General features: G+C 30.7%; 1 protein-coding gene and 1 long non-coding RNA gene across 2 annotated transcripts in view; both read right to left on the bottom strand.

Moving 5' to 3' along the window:
• The window catches only part of LOC130451376 (protein trapped in endoderm-1-like), a 53,749-nt gene extending 35,906 nt beyond the window's left edge, over positions 1-17,843 (bottom strand). The window contains exon 1 of the mRNA XM_056790354.1: positions 17,550-17,843. Coding sequence (XP_056646332.1) covers positions 17,550-17,664 — 115 coding nt within the window. The 5' untranslated portion in view covers positions 17,665-17,843. The remainder of the gene's footprint in view (positions 1-17,549) is intronic.
• On the bottom strand, positions 10,675-11,773 carry LOC130451377 (uncharacterized). The gene is made up of 3 exons (XR_008910713.1): positions 11,712-11,773; positions 11,447-11,650; positions 10,675-10,717 (listed from the first exon to the last, which is right to left on the bottom strand). It is a non-coding gene; the product is annotated as an uncharacterized LOC130451377 (long non-coding RNA).
• Positions 17,844-22,773: the final 4,930 nt, after the last annotated feature.

The raw sequence follows: 22,773 nt of genomic DNA, 5'->3' as shown, positions 1-22,773 counted from the left end.
ATGGCTGTGCAGATTTTCTTTAGCTCGTTTTCCAATTACTGCCATACGTCTGCGTATAGCAGTAATTGTGTTGTTCTTGTTTTTTGTGTCCCTGTTCTGATCAAACCTCATTCTAATACTATATTGAGCAGCGTAGTGGATAAAGGATCTCACTGTTTTAGTCTTGTGTTGGTCAGAAAACAAGTTTTCTTCATTTCCTAAATTAATTAACTCTCAATATTTGAGAAAAAGTGTCGACGTTCAAAGTATTTTTGACATCATTTCAGAACCAATATATTTTGTTTACTACTAAGCTTCAGTTTATTTCTTTTTTATATTCGTGGTCTTTTTTGTGCTTCTTGCTTTTTTTACATTAGTTAGAGTTATTTAAACACAAAAATCAATTGGTAGTAGTTAAAGAAATGAATATTTATTATAAGAAATGAACGTATAACGTTGGTTCCATCCAGAAAAATCTAAACGACCGTCGCAAAATTATTGAGACATAATGAGAATTAACCAATATATTTTGTTAGCATGTTATCAGCATTTATTTAAATATAAATAGAAATGTTGAGAAATAACAAATGGTGACTTTAGTTACTTCGTTCAATGAATTTAGTTTGTTCACTTGTTGAATTAGTGAGTTCATTCAATTTTGTAAAATTGTAATTTATTGTGAATGTAATAAATAAAATTTTTAAAAACAGTTTTCCGGTATCGAAATATATAATTCGTTCTATCTTTTTATAGAAAGCTAATTAAAAACAAAATTTAAACATAGCAAATAGGACACATAGTAGTGTCACGAATATAAGCTAGAAATACACAAATGATAAAAATTTTCTCATTATGTGGAAATGCCAAAATTGTATTCATTTCCCGTACTAAAACGAATGGGGTGTGTCCATAAGAAAGTAAATTACCCCAATAAAACAGTCTATAAAGTTCAGTTATTTTAAGACCACGCTTAGACTAGATGAAATGTACGTCAAGATAAAATTAGAAAACATGTATTTGAAAGGAGAGAGGATAATTGAAATTTTCAATTTATTTATGAAAATAAAACTTATACTTATATACATAACATACTGCTAGATATGATTTTCCAATGATTAATACATTAATAAAAGAATATATCAAATTACAAATAACAACTTTATTAAGACAAAAATACAATATTAACTGAACAAAAGAACAAAATCTGTGCCAAAAATCTACATTGAAATTATTGTCTAAATCTAAAATACAAGATTATTTTACAAGAGTTCAACAGTTTTCAGGTCCGTAACTCCTCCTTAAGGTCCATTTCAATTTCTTCCATTTTGTTTGGTTTCAACTTCCTTCTACCTCTTTTCAGAAAATACAGAATTATTATTACGATGAGTATGATGATTATGATAGCCAAAAGTGAACTAAATATTGTCGTTGTTTTTGAAATTTCTAATTCTTTAATTGGTTTTAGGTTCCTTGATACTTTACTGATATCGTCAAGTCAATTTGGTTTAAATTCGGTGAACGGTATGTTTGAGCTTCTAGAAATTTTGATTCTAGTTTTGGTAATATTATAGATTTACCCTTGCGAATTTTAATGTTATTTGAAAATGTTTCTTTTCTTACTTGGAGTATGCAATTTTTGGAATTCTGATTATTGATTGTTGAATTATTTCTAAATATTGATCTGACGTGCATTAGACAAGACTTTTATTGTTGGATTTGGAATAAACAGAATTTCGTTGTTTTTTCTCTGTTCTATTATTGGCTCTTGGAGATTCGCTTCAGTGGTATAGCAATGTGTAGGACACTGACCATTTAATAATTCTAATGTGCAATTATCTGTTTATCTGATTTCTTGTCGACAGTAATACTCGTCTTCTAATACTGGACATTCTTTTTGGATCAATGTTACTTCTGCAGCTTTTGCCAAGTAGGCTCGTACGGGAATAAACATTTTATGACTTTGTATACCTGGGTATAGGTGGTAAAATTCTGCTATTTCAGATTTTAATATAGTTATGTGGATTGCAAAAATGATTTTGGAATCAGAGGTTACTGGTGTACCTAAAAAGAGATAATATGTTAAGAATTTTTTTCAATTTTGGAATTTGATTATCTGTCCTGTAAAATTTTTCTACAATATATAGAGTTTAACAAATTATTTTTAAAAAACTTTTGGACGGTTACAATAAACGTTTCGGGACTTTAAGGTTCATCAAAATATAATGCATATAATTGTTTGGGATTTATAAATTCCTTAACAAATTGGTATATGTTCTGTTCTAAATTTCTTCGCGATAAAACAACATATAAACGCGTATTTTTTTTCAAAATGTTTCTCCCTTTTTGTTTTGATTTCGTTTACTTTGCCGCTCTTTTAAATATTGAATTTTATAAATAAACTCTTCTAATCTTAGTCTCCATCTAACTATTCGTGAGTTAGGTTCTTTAAATGAGAACAACTATTGTAATGGTTTATGATCTGTTAAAATAAGAAATTCGCGACCGAATAATAATTCCTTTTCTATGGTTGAATAAATAATTTCAGCGTTGTTAAGGGTTTTCGACGCGTATGCAATTGGATGTCCGTCTTGGGACAGCACTACTCCGATAGCATATTTTGAAATGTCGGTTGTTAACTTAAATGACTTAATGAAGTCAAGATATACTAATACTGGTTCTGAGGTTAATAGATTCTTACAAAAATTAAAACAATTTACGAATTCTTGAGTGTTTTCAACTTTGTTTTCCTTTTTTAGACAGTTTGTCATAGGTTTTGTTATTTTAGCAAAATTCTTAATAAAATTTCTATAATATCTCAACACTACATGTCCTAAAAATTCAACTTTGCGGAGGAATCCACATTTGTCTAATTCTATCTTTAATTTAATTTAAAAAATACTTATTGCAAATTTTGGATATGTTCCTGAAGACTTGTTCTTAAAATTATGATGTCATCCATGTACACCAAACAAATTTTATTCTTTTGAAATTTCGTCCATTGCTCTCTAGAAGGTGGACCGTGAATTTTTTTAATCCAAAAGGCAAGCGAATAAATTCGTAGTGGCCATTGTAGACACAGAAGGTTGTTTTTTCTATTAATTCTGATGACATATGTATTTAGTGAAATCCGCTGGCTAAATCTAAAGTTCTCAAATATTGTGCTCTACATAGTTTGTCTCAAAAGTAATTAATGTTAGGAACGGGGTATTTGCCTGGAATTGTTTTTTCATTGAGTTTACGATAATCTATTACAAGTCTCCATTTTTGACGTCCAGATGAGTCCATTTTCTTGCTTACTATCCATATTGGTGAGCTCCATGGTGAATAGGAGGTTCTTATAATTCCTTTATCTAGCATATCATTGATTTGGCGTTGAATTTCTTTTTGTATGTAGGGGTATCTATATGATTTTGTGATTTTGTGTGGACAAGAATTTCGTCAATAGCTTTTTGAAGTGAAGTATAGTAATGTTGTTTTTTTCTTCTGAATTTTCCGTAAATTTTTTGTTTTTCATTTAGTTTATTGGTATAGTTATATATATATATATATATATATATATATATATATATATATATATATATATATATATTGTTCCATTCACGTACTTCCAGATTGTCCATATCTTGCAAAATCTGATATTCCCATGGTACAGTTAAAATATTTAAAGTTACTGAAATTGTTTTATCTGTTTTGTTAGTAATTTTTACTATTGCGTAATAATTTTTTGCTATTGTTAAAGTTTCAGGGATATATAATTCTCCTAAATGCATTTCCTTAATCAGAATTTCTCCATCTGTTATGCTGACAGGTATAGATTTTAATAATTTTTTGGTTGGCCCTACCGAGAATTTGATATCTGTTGGTGCGCTACATTTTATGGGAATGGATGTGTGACTGCCAAATAAGTGTTTATTACAAAGATCTATATTAAAGTGCATTTTAAGCATGTTTTCTATACCTAATATGCCGTGGAAATTATACAATATATAATGAATGCTACCTTTATAATTAAATTATCTGAGCGCTGATATTTCTGCTTGATATTTTATTATTCTCTTTGTGAATGTCTTTATATCAATGTTGGAGTGATAAAGGCATATTGGATAAAATTGATGGCCAATTTCGATGTACGGGAGTGGGTTATTTGTTGCTATATTAATTTCTACTATTTCCGTTTCTTGGTTTGAGGGATTTCGTGAAAATTTTGATTTGGTTCGTTGTTTTCTACTGTGTATGTAGAGTTTTCAAAGTTATCTGTTCTTCTTCAAATTCGTTTTCAAAATCGTTAGCATATAGCTCTTCCGATACAAAGTTTGGTTTCTGATTGGTGTTTTGGAAATATTGATTATTATGATTATTATAATTTGATTGGTTTGGATTTGAATTTCCAAGATATATATTTTTATTATCATTATTTCTAGTATTGAAAGTGAAGTTTTTGGATGTCGTGGACATCGGTTCAGGTTTTGGCAATCTATTTCCGTGAATTTGATTTGGTCTAAATACATTTCGTTGTGGTCTGAAAACTTGAGCATTTGTTAGGTATCTTCTTGGTTACTGAGGCCGTGGTTGAATGTCGATTAGTTGACTTGGAAAAGTCGGCCTCTGATAGTTATTGTTATTATTTCGATAATTGTTAAAATTAGTATTTTGATATGGATTATTTCTTGGATAATAATTATTATTTTTAATAGGATTTTAAAATTTATTTTAATTATTTCGGACAGGATGGTTTCTAGGTTCACCGATTTCACCTTCCGTAATTCTCGTATTCGTCTACATAAGCTATTGCGTCTTCTAATGAATTTGGTTTTTAAGATGCATGTTGTTTCTTAGGACGCCAGTACATCCTGCTATAAATGTATTTAATGCAGTTTTGACACAATGGTTTATGTGACGTTTCTTGTCACTGTCATTAAAACTCAAAACAAAATTATCTTAACAAAATCTGTATGAAAATCATAGTCTAAAGCTAAAATACAAGTATATATAATAAAATAAATGCTGAGTTTACAATTGATTATTTTATAAAAGTTCAACAGTTTTCAGGTCCTTAACTATCTTCTGTGCGACTACATTGAACGTGTAAAATTAATCACGGTTCATAAATTTATTTGTTAAAATCTGTTCCAAAAAATAAACAATTTATTTAAAGGCTTGCAACATATACCTTAAATTGATGTATAGTTGAACGGAAACGTTCTAAATGAATATCTGAGATAAATTCAATTATACAGATAGGTGTTCTAAAAATGTGATGCACGGTGAACGGAACTGAAAGAGTTATTATTGCTCAATGTAAACTGAAAAACGATGTCTACTGTACCGAAGGTCGCACCTCATAATACTTTCTTTGTTTTCTGTCCAGTTAATATTGGTCCGAAAGAAGAATTAGTTCAATATGAAAACGTTAATAGACAATATCAATAGCTTAATAGTAAATTGCATGGACAAAATATGTAAAAATCATTAAAAAATTTGTTTGATAATGTTGTATGTCAATATAAGAAAAAAGTGGTTTATGAGTTGAATCATTTATGTTTGGTTGGTCTAATTTATACTAGTTTACAAACGTGTACACATAAAAGTTACGACATAAGAATCAACATTTTACTCATGTGTCATTAAGGGTTGATTCATTTAGGTTTTATTAATGCGATAGCCTTACATCAAGAATGAAATGGTATTATATTTACATAAAAAGTTTTTTAACATATACTCAGAAAACGAATAATGTATTTGTGAAGCTGAATACAATGGTGTACATGATAGACTTCGAAAAAAAAAAGGTCATCTATATCTGCTCGTGGCGATTCGTTAAAAGCAACACTAACGCAGGTTCTTGCCCTCGTTCAACGGGTATCATCTGGATGAAACAATACATGTTGACAGTAGAATGACCTTCAAGACATCTTCTTCAACAGTCCTGAGCACATACATTTTAGCACCAAACGCAATATGTCGTCGATTTCAATGGCGACCTTTCACCAACCTACGACAATCATTCGCTTTCAAAAAGAGTCGCGATTCGTCGTCGAATGCAATCTTACCAGTGCTACGGTTTTCTGCACCTTGACGATAGTGCTCCGCAATCAACGAAAACACTAATTGTGGACGATATGGAAAGTGATCAAAGGTTCGAATGCAATTATATAATATACGCATAGTAACAAGTTAATAATTTGACGAGCAGTAGCAAGGCAGTCCCGCATGGCTAATTGTCTATGACGCCTATCTTAAAGCTGGGTGGTATGCCTCGGTTGACCAGTTCATCTTATCTTTTTTCCTCTACTTTCTTTTGTCACACACGACCGTCAATGTAGTATACACAATTTAGCGATAAGCACTCGTATTTATTACTGTAAATTTTGAAACAAGAATAGCTGTGTGACATTTATGGTACGTACTTATAGATACAAATAGATTGCTACTGCACTACTGGTCCAACGCAATATTTGTCATCTTAAAATCACAAGCCAGTTTCAATCGAGACAGGGCTGCATTCAAAAAAAAACAATTAAATGAAGATTTAGCCAAATCTAAATAGAGTCAGTATTTATTTATATTATTTCTCATTTTAATCAGTTTAGAAGATACACTTGCAAGATATAACTATAGCTGGCAAAATATATAATTCTGATCTCAAAGGAATCAAAAGAAACTAAAGGAATCTTGAGGATGTATGGAATGGATAAGGGAAAGGTTGTCTAGTAAAAATTAGCCGCAATTACCTGTAATTAATTTTTGTGTCGTTAATATACTAATATGACTTGCAGCTATATGTTTTTTCAGTCAATCTTACAGCATTTGAAAGACAATGATGTCACAAATCAAAATAAAAATGGTTGCCAGCTCTAGGTCGGCCGCAGCATTAGGGTTGCCAAGTGTATGTTATTGTTAATTAACTGCATTCACCGGTTTTTTTTGAAATTTCTACGCAAAATTAAAGTTTTATATATATCAAGTTAAATTAAATAATTTATGTTTGAAAAAATAATAAAACTAAATTTTCACAACTTTATACTTTTGTTAACAGCACGTAACAATGCGTGCATCTTCTCTCTTGCGCTTCCACTTACCTAGTATATAAAACTTTAATTTAACATAAGAATTTAAAAAAAACCTGTGAATGCAGTTGATTAACAATAATATACCTGTGTACACCTGGCAACCCTAATGCTGCGGCCGACTGAGAGCTGGCAACCATTTTTATTTTGATTTGTGAGATCATTTTCTTTCAAATGTTGAAATATTGACTGAAAAAACATATAGCTGCAAGTCATATTAGTTTATTAATGACATTAAAATTAATTACAGATAATTACGGCTAATTTTTTACGGCAGCCTATTCTTAATCCATTCCATGCATCCTCAAGATTCCTTTAAAATTAATTTCATTAAAAAACATATATTTGCAAAATCAAGCGGTGGGATCTTAGACTATTATATACGAGGACGTAATTTATATATTTAAATGGCCCTTAAATGGCAATACAATCAAATGACAATGCACTATTTTCAATTGTCCAAGGAATTTCTAGTGTTATTGTTGTGTATAGCATATAGTGGTAGCATAGAATATGAAATGTTTATGTTTTTAGTAAGCAATATTTTCATAATATACTCCATGGCAACATATCTGTTTTAAAACAAAAACAAGATTGTCATCTATTTATAGTAAAAATTAATAATAAAATTGAATTTAACGACCTGTTTTGATTGTCTACACAAAATCAAAAAAGTATCATCTACATTAAACAAGTTTTAACGATTCAATTATTCAGACACGTGTTTTATGACACTAGGCCACAAAATTAGTGTAAATATTGTAAAATTACTAATAAACTTGAGAAAAAAATTAAAAGACTCCTGTAAATGGCGGTATAAAAACTTAGAACTTTGTCAGACATATTACTTAAAAAACCGTAGGAATAAGAGTATTGGATGAACGAAAACAACCAATCATTTCATTGCATAATTTACTGACACAATTAATATAGTTGACAGTTCATCTAAACCTTCAGGTGGATGCTGTGAAGCTCTAACCGTGGCGTAATTTCTTATGCTTTAATAGAATTTCGTTCCTTATGAATGGAGCATATGAAATTACATGAGATTAAAAATGTCTGTTATGTAATTCCACCTCATTATAACAAATCCACCACTATAGCCGACCTTTTCTGCAAGATTACATCAATCATATTGTTCACCAGGATATCTATACCTAAGACGAACATCACTAACTGACAGAATCATAAAAAGTCGATTGCCTCATTGACGTTTTCCTCAATTTTGATCTCGAGGAAACTTAAGGTAATTACATCGATGAACAAATTCATACTGTAGTGTATACTTGTAGTAAATCGATTTTATTTTCTTTCTTTATTTTCTTCTTCTTTGGTTCTTACCAGTTTCATTTAATGTAATATCGATACAAAGGGAATCCGTTTGTGCGGTTCACAATATTGATTTGAGTCTACAGTCAATAGAACAGCTGCTGACGATTTCTATTGAATGCTCTCTAAATAACCAACCCTCGATGGCAAAATTTTAAATTTGCACACGATATCTGATAATTATAATTTTTTTGTAATAAAATTACTGCTTTAAAACATTATAGGTGAAATTTAATCCATTCACTAGAGAATTTTTTCAAATTATGCTTTTGTTGTGGACCAATAATATTGTAGATGTGAGTATGTTCACTGTTTCATTCAAGTATTAATTTTGCAGTTCACCAAGATATTAAGATCTGTAATTATAATCCATTTCTTTATTATTTCTATGATTCTCAGTCACACAATTCACACAATAAATTAAGGTTTTCTGTAAAAAAAACATCATTAAAACAACCACAGCTGAGATTCATCCTTACATAACAGCAAGACAAAATACAATTCTGTCGTATAAAGGGAGGGTTCAATCAATAACTACCTGGAAATGTTTACCAAAATGTGTCAGATGCGAGTCTGAAAATAACGGATATAGTTTAAGAGATAAGAGGACTGTAATCAGGATCATTTCTACTAAATTTATGAAATAATTCGATTACATATTGAGTCATACTGAAAATATTATACAAATTCACGAATATATAATTCACAATTTTTTTCTCAAATGAGTGCGATTTATGTTTTTGTGATCAATCGGAAATGATAACGAAATCAAAGCCGGAAATTGTTCATAAAAACTTCCAATTTTATTGAGCACCGATTCATTTTATTTGTTTACTATTAAATTAGAGTTAAATTTGAAGAAATTTGAATTAGCATTCAATTTTACACTAGCATTCACCTATTTTTTTGAAGGAAACGGAAATACGGGCATAAAGAGTCAGTATTCATAATTTGTCGAAAATGACTGCTAAAACTAATACCGACCATTATTTTCTAGATACTTATAAGAAATTCATCATAAAGCTTTCTCACTAGTCTTCAGTTAACTAGAGCAAAATTGTGAGGAAAATTTCTATACTTGAATATATTTTTAAGTAAAACCAGGAACTCAGGAACTAAAGAGTAACGAGTAACGATAAATATTATATTATCATCAATGTCATGAATCAGACAAATATTGAGTACAAATAAACAAGTGGAAATTGAAATAACTTTGAAACTGGTATTACAAAAACTGAAAACATGGATAAATACATTCGACTATAAGAAATAAGCGTTGTTTTGGAAGATAGTTCTCTACACTACAAAGGCTAGTGACAAAAAAGAAGTTAAACAGGATTGAACGATGTACTACTTCGTACACTTAATAATTATTCGTCACACCTGAGACGTGCTTTGTTTCTGCTATCACATAGGATATGCTAACTATGCTTTCTCATGTAATGCTATAATTTGAATTAATTTCAATGTAAATTTATCAATAAAAGTTCGAAATCTGAGACAATTTTGGTAAATATCGGTTACGCTATCACTCCTTCGATGTATATAATTACTATGTCTCTAGCAAACTTCAATATAATTCAACAATAAAACGTTATGGAATATATTTAACATTCCATACTTCTACAAATCACAATTGTAGAAGTTGGTTTTATATGGAGCAATCAAAGTCCGTTTCACTAACAGAGCGTATATGCAAATTAAAATAGAGAATCCATGTATACTTGATTAACGTCGGCTAAATGCGAAATCTTTGGAACTATGTTGGAACGGTGTAATTTAAAATTAAATTAATAATTTTTTTATCGTTGCAAACTTCTAGGACCACAAACAGTAGTCAAAATAGAAAAACATGTAAGGAAAAATTGTAAAGCATTGACACAAATATGCCAAGTTTTCTACGTAGAATTTAACATGATTTGTCCAAGGAAAACAGGATTGCGGCATTGAGAAAGTTTTACAACAGAAATGAGCACACTACAAGATTATATATGGCGCGACGATATAATGTAGTCAATTACGGATGGATGGACAATTTTGACTATAATGATAACTATCATGAAGTCATTTATTTGAAAAATCGTTTAGAGAACAGCTTCTATCTAAGATTCCACTAGTCACTAATCGTTTTGATAAACGCATAATATCACTGTAATCACACTTATGTTTGAAAACAATTAACTTGGTACGAAAGGTCCAACAAAAAAGACTAATATAAATAGTTTGTTAAAAAAATATATTATATTGACGAATTGTCATAGAATAAGATCACATCTTTCTAAAACAGTCTCTACACTATTGCCTCTTCAACCATACAGAGAATTTTGAAAATGTAATTGAACCTAAAAAATAAGTAGATTGATTGAATAAAATATGAGAAAGTGATGAACGAAGAGATTTGGAAATTGTGTCGGAATAGTTATTAAGGACGAAAATAAGTATATGGTTTTACTCTCATATTAGTCTGACTGTCTTGTTGATTGCTCATTAAATAACCCTTGGAATTGAAAAGTTGAGAATCATTTATTTCTATTTATTTATAAGTGTTATAACGATATATCTTGATTTTGGCTCTCTTTTCATAGAAAATCACTTTAAAATGTTATATCAAGATAAATCATCACCAAAAAAGGATATTTTGATTAGTGCTAAGAATTTATTTTCATTTAAGGCTTTTGCTTTGAAATTTCGTTTTCCAGAAAAACTGAAACGGAATACAGAAGAGGTTAGTCTGGTATTCTGTTTAAAGAGAACGCCTTTGTAGATAGATAATTCTTTCGCTCCGTTTGCTTATTCAATGTTTATTTTGTAAAGTTACATAATGAAAAAAATTAACAGGATCCTATCAAATAGATAGTGTGAATTATGAATCTGAGTATCGCATTTGTAGAAAATTGTGCTTCATCTTGGTTCAATTATCAGCTTCATAATACATAGGTTTATTCTAAAAGTCTTTCTTCTCTACTTTATAAACAGAAAATCAATAATAACAATTCAATAAAATTGAAATAATACAGACTTTTTTGATGAAGTTTACAAAATAAATCTATGAATTGAAAAAAAATAATTACTACACAATTACAGATTTTTATGACCAGAATCGTCTTAGTCACATTCAAGCTTGTCGCCATTTCCATCCAGGTAATATCGATCTCCGAGTGCTTGTGGCTTCAAACAGAATAAGAAGACCAGATTCCTATATTTGAAGGAGGTGATGGCGAGTGGTGGCTGTTTCAATAGCAAAAATGTGTGCCGACAGCCTCTTTTGTTGAAATCTAGAGTTTTGAAAGGATATTCAAAATTCTCCCGACTAACTACACAGTGAAGAAAACTTACTTGAACCTTACCAAGACAAGTCCCTGAATTTTACGATGTTAAAACTAGCTGCCTAATTGTTGCTTCAATCTTGCAATGTCCTGTTGAACAAATAGATATGTGAACTTGCCTAGTTAGAGAACAGTTGTTTTATGACTATTGAACTTTAATTTTGCACCTGTAAATTTTCTATAACAGATACCTACGTGTAGTATAGAAGATACTCAATTTCGAATAAGATAACGAAATACAGGTGAGACGTTTTGAATCGAATAGAAGTTCATTCTGACTTGGGACCACCAAGCGATCAGATCTCAAACGTCTAGATCTCAGCAGAGCTACGCACCTTCTAGAGATTCGGCACGCATGACTTAGTTTAGTTTTACGTTTTGTATATAATTTTGTGTATATTGTTTTGTTTATTTGTATATTTATAAATGAATTAGAAAGAAACTTTGCCAGCTAGATTATGAGCGTTTTTGTGTAAAACATTAAAAACCAAAGTGTGTTAACTCTAATGTATATTCCAAGCTATCGAATACTTATGTATTCATCGTCTTGGAAATAATTAGTTGAGATACGGCGGTTTTAAATGTTTCTTGTAAAAACAAAAAAATTATGGAATATCAAAATTCATTATTCAAATTGACACTTGATAAAATAAATAATTCTATCAAACGTCAATTTGAATATTATTTTACAGGAAAATACTAGCATTAGCAGAACTTGCACATTTGCACACAAGAACTTTTATGTCTGATTATAATTATAGAATACTTTATACTCAACAGCAAATAGTTATAGTATATTAAAACAAAATTTAATTTGTTCTGCAGTAAAAAATTACGATATTAATTCGGCTTCCGCCTCTGCACACTGATTTTAAATAATCCGTTACATTAATTTTATTGTTGTTTAGTCTAGATGACAATGTAGAATATAATTAACATAGAAATGAGGTGTTATACTTTGGATAAAAATTCAAAAATATTTTGTAAAAAGTTTTCATGTTACGCTTAAAACACTAACTTCTTTTTTAAATTCGTACTTTCCTTTGGATAATGAAGGTGCAGTAGTTCCATTATGAATTGCACAACTGATTGTATAAACGATCAAAAATTCGCTTAGATAATACAAGCGCATATTAATGGAACGAAAGATGTTTACTACCCGTTTTCATTCAAATTATAGTCCGTGCGGACTTTATTGATGTATGTTAAAGTTCAAAATCTTTGGCTGGATCAAAGCGATGAATCGTGAATTTTAACGCATTTTATTGGCACTCCATATTATCAGGCCCAAATATGTAATCATAAATCTTATTTTTAACCACCCCAGACAGCAAGTATGTTCACTGGCGGCAACAACCTCTTTTAAACAGAATACCCTTGTAGGTAGTTAATCTGTTCTGTGCGTTTCCTTATTTAATATTTACTTGTATCAAGTAATAGGATGAAAATAATGTTTTAGAGTATGTTACTAGATAGAAAGTGCTGCTCAAACAATGCCTATACCAATAGATAATCTTCAATTCTAATTATAAAACTAGAGTTAAATATTACGTGTGAAAGCTCGGCCTTTTCCACAATATCCGGCACTTTGTTTATTACATAAATAATCATACAAAAAGAAAGCCTCAATAATCGAAGTAGAGCTCATCGTATTCCATGGTTTTAACTCTACGTTCACCAAACTCTTCAAGACCTTGGTAAAACCATTCTTTTGGCTTAGATACAAGAAATTGTCCCCCTTCTCCTTTGGATTCAAATCTTTTTCCACGCATGAATGTCGCCAAGAATTTAAATAAATAGTAATTTGACGGTGCAAGATCCGGACTAAATGCTGGATATGGTAGGAGTTCTATACCACCACCACTTTACGCTCGACTCCACCTCTCTTTGAGACGAGTTCTGGCAATTTTCCTTTGTTTAACCACTGATTTTCCATGTTTGGGTTGTTTAGATATATCCATTTTTTATCGCAAGTAATAATGCAATGCAATTCATAAAACAATCATCTTTCAGTATGACAAAAAGCTGTTTAAACACCTCTACTCGACGTTCGATGGTTTTCTACTGCTTTCTTGTAACCTCAATATTCCACGTAGATGGAGGATCTTAGCGCGAACGATGTTAAAGCGTCAAATCCTCCTCCTATTCCACTATTGAAGCAATTATATCAATGCTGTACTACTCGTATTAACTGTGTCTTCCCCTCCAATTTAACATATTTTCCTTGCTTTCACGATTGATTTGTTTGCAATAATATCCTAACAATACACGAATTTCATATTTATCGTACTCGACACTACATATTATAAAAACGTATTTCGTTGTCAATAAACAAAGAAAGAATAATTAAAAGAAAATTAATTGTTTCATTTTCTTTTAATTATTCTGTTCATAGAATTAGAGACTAGTCTTAGCAAGTTACATCATTTTCAAATTGAGGTGTAGGAATTTTTTGTTATGAAAACCGACATATAGCAAATTAAAAATATAAATAACAAGACATTTATTTTCATATAGTTCCTATAGAAAAGTAATATACTTATTATGAAAAGAAAATTGTACAATCTTTACATAAAAATGCTAATCAACAATTTTGTCTGTATGTAAATATAATGAGTGCGTATAAAAATATATGTGTGAGATATTCTTCACTTGAGATTGCTTTGAGACAGATTTAGGGACGACAGCCACAATAGTCTCTACACCAGGAATGTTCAACTTCCACCTAAAGGTCTGTCAGTTGTGCGATAAATATTTTATGTACTACCTTTGTGATTGTTTTTTTTTAATTGGATAGATTAGCGACAAGCATCTGCGGAATTAATTTCCAGCTTGTACCACACTCGTTTAGGAGTTGCGGTTAGAAGTTACACAACATTTAAGAGGTATGTACCTTATTCCGTAAGTTATGAATTCAACAATTGTCAAATTTTTAAGCGGATTCCGCTACTCTTGCATTTTCTTGTCTAGTTTTTATAAAAGAGGAATATGGCCAAATGCGTTCGTAGATATGAAAAAGAATGACATAATAAATAAAATATACTAAATAGGATAAAATAATTGGACGTGAGCTAATACAAACAACAACTACAGAATAAAGAAATTTAAGTCAAAAATACATAGAAAATAATAGGGGTAAGAGAATTTAAGTTCATCCCAAACGAAAACAAACCAATTAACAGAAAATTGGAATAAAATTCACTTTATTTTGTTTTTCAAAAAAATATATTATTAGATGAATATTTTTTAAATAAAAACAGAAATGGAATATGGAGAAGCACGTAACGACAAAACAAAGAATCCGAATACAGACGGAATTTCCAAATAACTTAGTGGTTGCTATAAATAAAAAAAATGAAATTTCAATATTATAATTTGAAAAGATGTAATGAAAATAAAAGTAATATACGAGTGTAGTCATAATGTTAAAGCAAATAAAATCATAACTGCGAAGTCTAGCCCAAAAGCATCGAGCTTACCTTCATATTTCCATGCCACAAATTCTTAGCGACCTCTGTAGTGCATGGTACCGAATGATAATGTTAGTTGGTGTAAATGTAATACATTTGTTTAGTCTTTGTTCATTCGTCGCATATTGTTATTATAAAAATGACAGAACAATAAATAGATATATCAATAGTGGAAACCCTACATTATTGAAGATGAATCATGAATTTTTGGATATGATCCAGAAAGTTACGGTCTTCACAGTAGAAGCATTCTTAATCGCAAAGATAAAAAAAGCACTACGAATGCGCTTCGAGAGATTGACATGACAACAAAAGAATAAATACCACGATGGAGTATTTAAATTATTTACACATTCAGAAGAAGCTTTCAACAAGGGATGTTTGACTCCTTTACCACGGCCATTCGCAATCGCATTAATTGAACCTTGTGCAGCAATATTTAACAAAGAAAAAACCCGTCATGTTCAAAGGGCGTTAACCACCTAAAGAGGAAATTTTCGATAGAAATAAATTGGATTAGATTGGAATTGAGTCTCACTGAATCTGTAGTTTACGTTTGAAAATATAGCAGTTTAAGCAGTTTTAAACTAGGAGAAATTGAAACTTTTGAAAACATAAACGTTATTAAAAGTTAAATATCTTTGGTTAAAAACGATCTCTTATCTCTTACTTAGACACGAAATAACCGTTAATACTGAGTTTAAAGTTGAAAATTAAAGAAAATATACAAACTATATAAAATATGTACCGCTGCTATCAGTTGATAAAAATAGATAGATTGAACAAATATCTGCAGTGAAAAAATAAGTGTTTTTGATAAGAACTTGTTTAGAAAAAATCTATCACTCATTCCATTCCATATTATCCATTTATATAGAGCAGACAACAAACTCGTTTCCAGCGAGAAAATTTGTCTCTGATGAAGAGAAAAGAGTGCGGACTGTTGAAATCTATGATAGCAAAGAATTATAGCTCTACAAAATTGTTTATACTAACCAAGCAGATAATGAAATTTTTATTGTGGAGAGATTGGGTATTTTTAACATGCTTCTATTAACTTGCCTATGTATCAAGTAACGGAATCTTTTAACTAAAATTTCGATCACGATTTTTTACCTAGTTTAAACGATCAGGTCAAGTTCAGCTCACTTGTCCAGAGCCGATGACAATACACTTATTAAATAATTTTGCCCTATACACCTGATCTGCATCATCAGGTTTAACAATTTCCATCTAGAAACGCTTTCTGAGAATAGCAGTTTACTAAACCGACTGCGTAAATAAATTAGTGAATTAAACTAATATCAATAGTTACCATTTGAAAATTATCATTCTGAGTTGAGCACCTACTTGGCTATTTGCTGCTGAATACATTTATGTAGCAGCATTTAGCCGCGCGGCCCTTAAACGGTAACGAATAGATGAAATTAACGTATAACGGCGAAATAATAAATGAAATTATTAGCTTGCAAAATGATTCATAAGACGACCTGATATTGCAACTATAAATGATTTAACAAATAGGTTGTAGTTAAGAACACTTTCATTGTTGATAGAACTATAAAATAAACTATAGTTGAAATAAACTGAAAAGCTCAATTTTATAGTTGATCAAACTAACAAGTCAAAAATAAAAAAATAGAATAATTTTCTCGTCAGTCATTCTATTTTTATTTAGAAAATAATTTTTTTACTTTTATCTATAAAAGCGTCTTTTTTGACTGTTTTTTTTTCTAACTATAATTTGTTTAAAATATTAAGATATCAATTATACAAAACAGATGATTGTGCTAGTCATAAAATTTGATAGAAGTTTATGTAATAACAAAATTTCAATAAGACAATAATTTTATTAAAAACACTGTATAGATAGTAATATGGTGTGAATAATATACATGTTTATGTAAGAAATGTACAATAAAATAAACTTTTGTTGCTTGTATAGTCTTACTAGGGAATATATATTTCTTGGGTAATGCAAATATTCTTATCAAAAGCGGAACTCATTCTCTTTCAAATTAACATTCATTCTTCCATGATTTTATCTGTAAAATTTGCAATAAATAGTAGATTTCTTCATATTTTATCAGTACCAACTAGTCACCACTTTTGCAATTAAATTTTTTTAAAGCATTTTTAATTTGGTTGTATAACCAATGTACATATTAACTTGAATTTTTATTTAAATCATTTTCAGCGTTTTTATTCAACACAGAGGTAAATAAATTTCAACGAATTATACACAATTCTCATTACTATATATCAAGCTTGGACATCTAAATGAAAAAAATTATTAAATAGTAAAAAAACCTTTGTTATATCTTCACCTCTGTTTTGTATAGATGAAAACCAAAAATAAGATGAAATTTAAATCTTACCGATAACGCCGATAACACAAAAAATAATTGCACAGCATGCCGCCAAAATAGTCGCTTCCCTTGAATATTTAATAACATTGGTAGTAGCACTGTCATTGTAATAGTAATTCGACATTGTTTAATATGTAGTGAAAACTGTAGATAATAATACACAGGGATCACCAAAACCTGAGACACGAAACGAAAGTAACAAGTTTTGAGGTAAACATAACATCATGCATTACTCCGAATGTTCAAAGTCTCACTGCGGGTTGGGTCACGATTATAACCATTACAATTCCTGTGACTGAAGATGATGGATGGAGTGGGGACATGATATTTATTTTTATTTTGAATTGGAATATAAATCTCACATAATTTTGTCTCCCGCACTAAGGAAATAATTTTGGTCACTTGTTACAAGAAAAGCCAGGAGCGGATCGACATTAAGAATTGTTTTATAAATATTATAGCAATTTTTATATTAATTATTTGTGCATTACAAATGTTACAAAAACAATTTGATACACTCATTTAATTTATTTGTACTGAATTTTTGTTAAATGAACCTAGCAGTAGTTTTTCATAAATTCCGAAATTTAAATAATATTACTAAAATCATACAATTTCAATTCAATTCAGAAATGCATGCTTTTCATTGCCGAGTTTAAGGTTGATGTTTGTTACCACATCGATATGGTAATAAAGACAAAGAAAAATTGTTATCAAATATTGAGAAAATCAATATGGGACAGTACAAAGTACAAAAAAACAATCGAACAACGATCTATGTATTGTAATACGGGAAGTGAGTGAAAGAAGGCATTCTTTGCAAAAAACTGAATGGACAACCTAACCTCTTAATGAAAATATTTATCTAATTTAATAATTATATGGATATAAAATGTTATCTATCTTTTAAAAATATCTTTAAAAATTAAACCTTTCTTTATTCTTTAAAAACTACTAAAAAAAATTCAAACTGTATTTCTTGAAAGTGATTCGAGAAAATTGAACAATATCTAAAGTAAAAACAAAAAATAAAAAATACTACGTACTTTTTTTAAATGAAGACATACAAATCAATCAAATGAAAAAAATTCATATTTGCTGTAATTTAAGTCATTGGCAATATTTTGAACCTGCGTCGATAATGTGATATTAATCCATACAAAACAATGAAAAAGAATTTTGTAATATATTGAATCTTCGTAAAACCAAATTACAGAAGATATTTGAGCATTTCTTATAAGATGAACCTACATGATTAAATGTATCGTTAATCGCCTCAATTCCTGATATATAATCTAGATGGATATTTTTAGAATCGCTATTGATAATTTTTCATGGATTTTAAAAATCTGAATGTAAAGTTGGCTCCTGCCCGGATGTATATCTCCTAACTTTGGCATTTGAAATTTCCTAAATTGCTTGGCAAAATAAATGAATTAAGTACAGGACAACACGATCTCGAGTTATTGAAGGTGAATGGAAAATATTGTTTATTACTATAACTGATCGATTTTGCAGCATACGGTTTTTAATATTGTGTTTGAATTTTTTTAATTCCATGTTAGTTTATTAACATCATCTTGCTTTCATAGATGTATGTTGGGTAAAATTAACAAGTCTGATTTATTTTGAAGAAGCAAAGTTTTTACCTTTAATCGAGAATTTTCGGAACAAAGAGTCTAGTCAAGCGTTGAGAACTTCGAAGAAGGTCTAACTTGTCAACAATTTTTGGAGTTAGTACCGTATAATGACATCCAGTTTATTTATTATTTGTAATTGATCCTGTTCCACGAAACGACTACACCCAATAAAGTACCGTGCTGCGATCAGGTATCGAACTATTACCATCGATATTAAAGTTCTTTACTAAAGTTTTTTGTACAATAATGACCGATTTATCCGATTTGAAATACTGTTCAACAACAAACACACATGTTGCACGGATACTTCCTTACACAAATCCCTGGGCTCTTTTTGCGCACCCCGTATTTCCAATATTAATATACGCACTTGATATTACATCGTATCGTCTGTACAGCATTAAAAAAATAACTACCTACCACATAGATAAACATTAATAGCCTATTATTTCTTTACGAGCTTTAGCACTTATATATACAAATAGTATGTGTCAATTTGTATGTTTATTTTAAATCTAACCTAATAAATAATAATAACAGAAACAATAGCACCATTAACATTAAGCGAATCACAAAATATAAGGACGTTTACATTGATTGTAATAAAAGATTATTTTAAGTTTTTGTGGAGTCAAAATTTCTTCAATTATGATAGATATTATATAGTTTATTATTTCAACAACGTTTACATGGTCGGTGTAACAAATAATGATAGTTCCGTCTAATGTTTTAATATAGGTAGGTAATACCTGTAATAATCTCGAGTATGTGGTAGCATACGTCAGTTTTTAATGGTGCCGAGCCAATCATTAGGCTGTCTCATCAATCTGAACCGAACGGCGCTTAGTTTGGCGTAGGATTGCCGTGGTAGCGCCAATAGAATACTGAAATATAACGTCTTCAGAGAAGATAATTTATTGGAAGAAGTTGTGGAGGAAAAAATTTGGAAAAAGATTGTCATCATCAATATACCAAATACACTTAGCTATCAACATAAAATAACCCTCAGAGCTCAGAAGTGATGATTGATAAAGTACACTTTCAGTTGATTCTTTTTCTATAAATGGGAAATATTACTTTATAACTAGCATGTGATGAGGAATACAAAGTCTGGCTATTAAATAACGCGATTGGTTATAAAAAAGGGTTTTATTATAAAAATTATTATACATTCGAATGCTCCTCTTCAATATACTCCCCTCCCCTCACCACACACCTTTCTATACGTTTTTTCCATTGACCGAAGCAGTCTTCTTTGGCGAGCGCCTTTAGGAACTCTGCCATTTTTGGTTTTATCGCTTCCATCGACTCAAATCGGGTCCCTTTCAAAGCAGATTTTATGCGCTTACTGTCGTGTTATGGGCAGGTGCGTTGTCTTGGTTCAAAATCCACGAGTTGTTCTTCCACAACTCGGGCCGTTTTTTACGAACTCATTCTCGCAGTGTTGCCAAAACTGACAAATAGTAAGTGTGGTTGACCTAACCTTACCTAACCTAACCCTTTGGAACCCATCCAGTCATTACGATACCGTTAATGTCGAAGAAACGATCAACATTGCCTTGAATTGTGGTTTGCTCCCTCGACCCTCACTTAAGCGCTTACACCACTCAAAAACACGCGTACGAGATAGAGAATTGTCCCCATAGGTCTCTTTCAATAATTTACAGCACTTAGTCGGAGTTATTTTCAATTTAATGAGAAATTTGAGATTGTTGTACGTTGCTCTTGTTTTTCGTTATACATGGTTATTATACACAGTTATACACGCTCGTTTCAAACTGCACAAATATTATAATAGTGACGGAACCGTATTTTGGGACGTGCATACACAAGATATCTAGAAACCCAACGCACTACTCGTTTTTTACCCCACCCGTTTAGGTGTGCAGTCTAATTTAATAGCCAGACCTCGTATAGAGCTGGATAATATAACAAATGTAAAAGAGGTTCACATTAGGTTTGTTCCAACCCATCAAAAAACCGTCATTGGTACAGAGACGATTCTGTGTGATAAAAGGTTTGTTCCAACCTGCTAGTCGGGACCTTTCTTGGAATGGTTATCGGAAGCGTTTATAGATATTTTCTACGCAATCTCCGGCTATGCACGGTTCTTGTAACAGTACTTACTATCAACCAAGTACAGAAAAGACTGTCCCTGAAACGGTTCATAAACGATACTTAAGTCGGTTGAAACGCAAAATAGAATCGTTCGTATAACGGTAACCGCCTGGTTGGAACACATAATCGCGCAGAATCGTCACCGTACCAAGGACAGTTTTTTGATGGGTTGGAACAAACCTAGAGATTACGTGCTCCAACTGTTATACGAACGATTCTGTTTTACGTTCCAACCGACTTATGTATTATTTGTGAACCGTTTTAGGGTCGGTATTTTCGATATTTGGTTGATTACAAGTACTGTTAGAAGAACGGTGCATAGCAGGAAGATTGCGCAGAAAATATCTATAAACGCTTCCGATAACCGTTCCAATTACGGTCCCGACTAGCAGGTTGGAACAAACCTATTGACAGCGTTCAGAAAATGCTATAAAAACTGTAATACGTGAACAGATACTATGGCTATGGTTGATTCAAAGGAGCGGAATCTATATCAGGTAATCCAACTTCTGATGAACAAAAGAGTAATGTTCAAAATTCAGGTATACTATTATGTTGATTCAAACCGTTTGATTCAAGAGACTTGATATCGTTCAAAAACATTAGCGTTTGAAGACAACAAGAGGTTGTTTTATCGTTTTACAATTATGACGCGTTTAATTTTAAGTTGGTTGCAGATTCTTTTGTAATAAGTTTCAAATCTCATTATGTAGCTGGACATTTTTATATGTATAACTATTCGATTTAAAAGATATTGACGTGCGGGTTCGTCATTCTGGTATTAATTTAATCTTTTGTTAAGTGTCTCTTTGTCTTCTATAAATTTGATACATTAGGTATTCAGCGGGTACATGTGAGGCTGTTTTAGCTCTTACCAACAAGTTTACCAGATACAGGGAACCGTAGAAAATCTGTAATTATGACGAAAGTAATTGATTAACGCAATGCAATGCGATAAGAATATTCTGAAAATTGAGTGAAACTGCAACTGCAACAATGTTCACACTTTCCCCATTTTTTATTTAACAGAATATATTATTTCCTAAAACCGTATCTATGTATTTCTTTTTACAATTCAAATTGAGTTGAACATTATGCCGTAGAATAAGGCTGGCCATACATTCCGTTTTGAACAGGATAGTCCCTTTAGATTTTTGGGGTTGTCTCGTTTTTTGCCAGTAATACGAAAATTTGAATTTATTAAGTTTTATAAAATAAGTAAAAACTGTTACTTGGTAATTTCTTATTACACATTCGGTAAAGATTTAGATTCACTTCTAGAATATTAATAATGAAATCAATCCTCATGTAGATTTAGAAAAAATATATGTTAATATTTAATGTATGTCAAGCTCTACTGCACCGATTGCTCATACGTTGAGTCGCGTTGGTGTCAGGATACATGTAACTTTTCGGCAGTGGGATGGCGCAAAAGTCATTTCTTCACATTTCTCGTGTGTTAGAGACTAAAACTA

Source organism: Diorhabda sublineata, chromosome X (genome assembly GCF_026230105.1).
Source record: "Diorhabda sublineata isolate icDioSubl1.1 chromosome X, icDioSubl1.1, whole genome shotgun sequence".
In the NCBI taxonomy this organism is placed as follows: Eukaryota; Metazoa; Arthropoda; class Insecta; order Coleoptera; family Chrysomelidae; genus Diorhabda; species Diorhabda sublineata.
The sequence above is the reverse complement of the archived record's forward strand: the minus strand, read 5'-3'. Positions and strand labels throughout refer to the sequence as shown.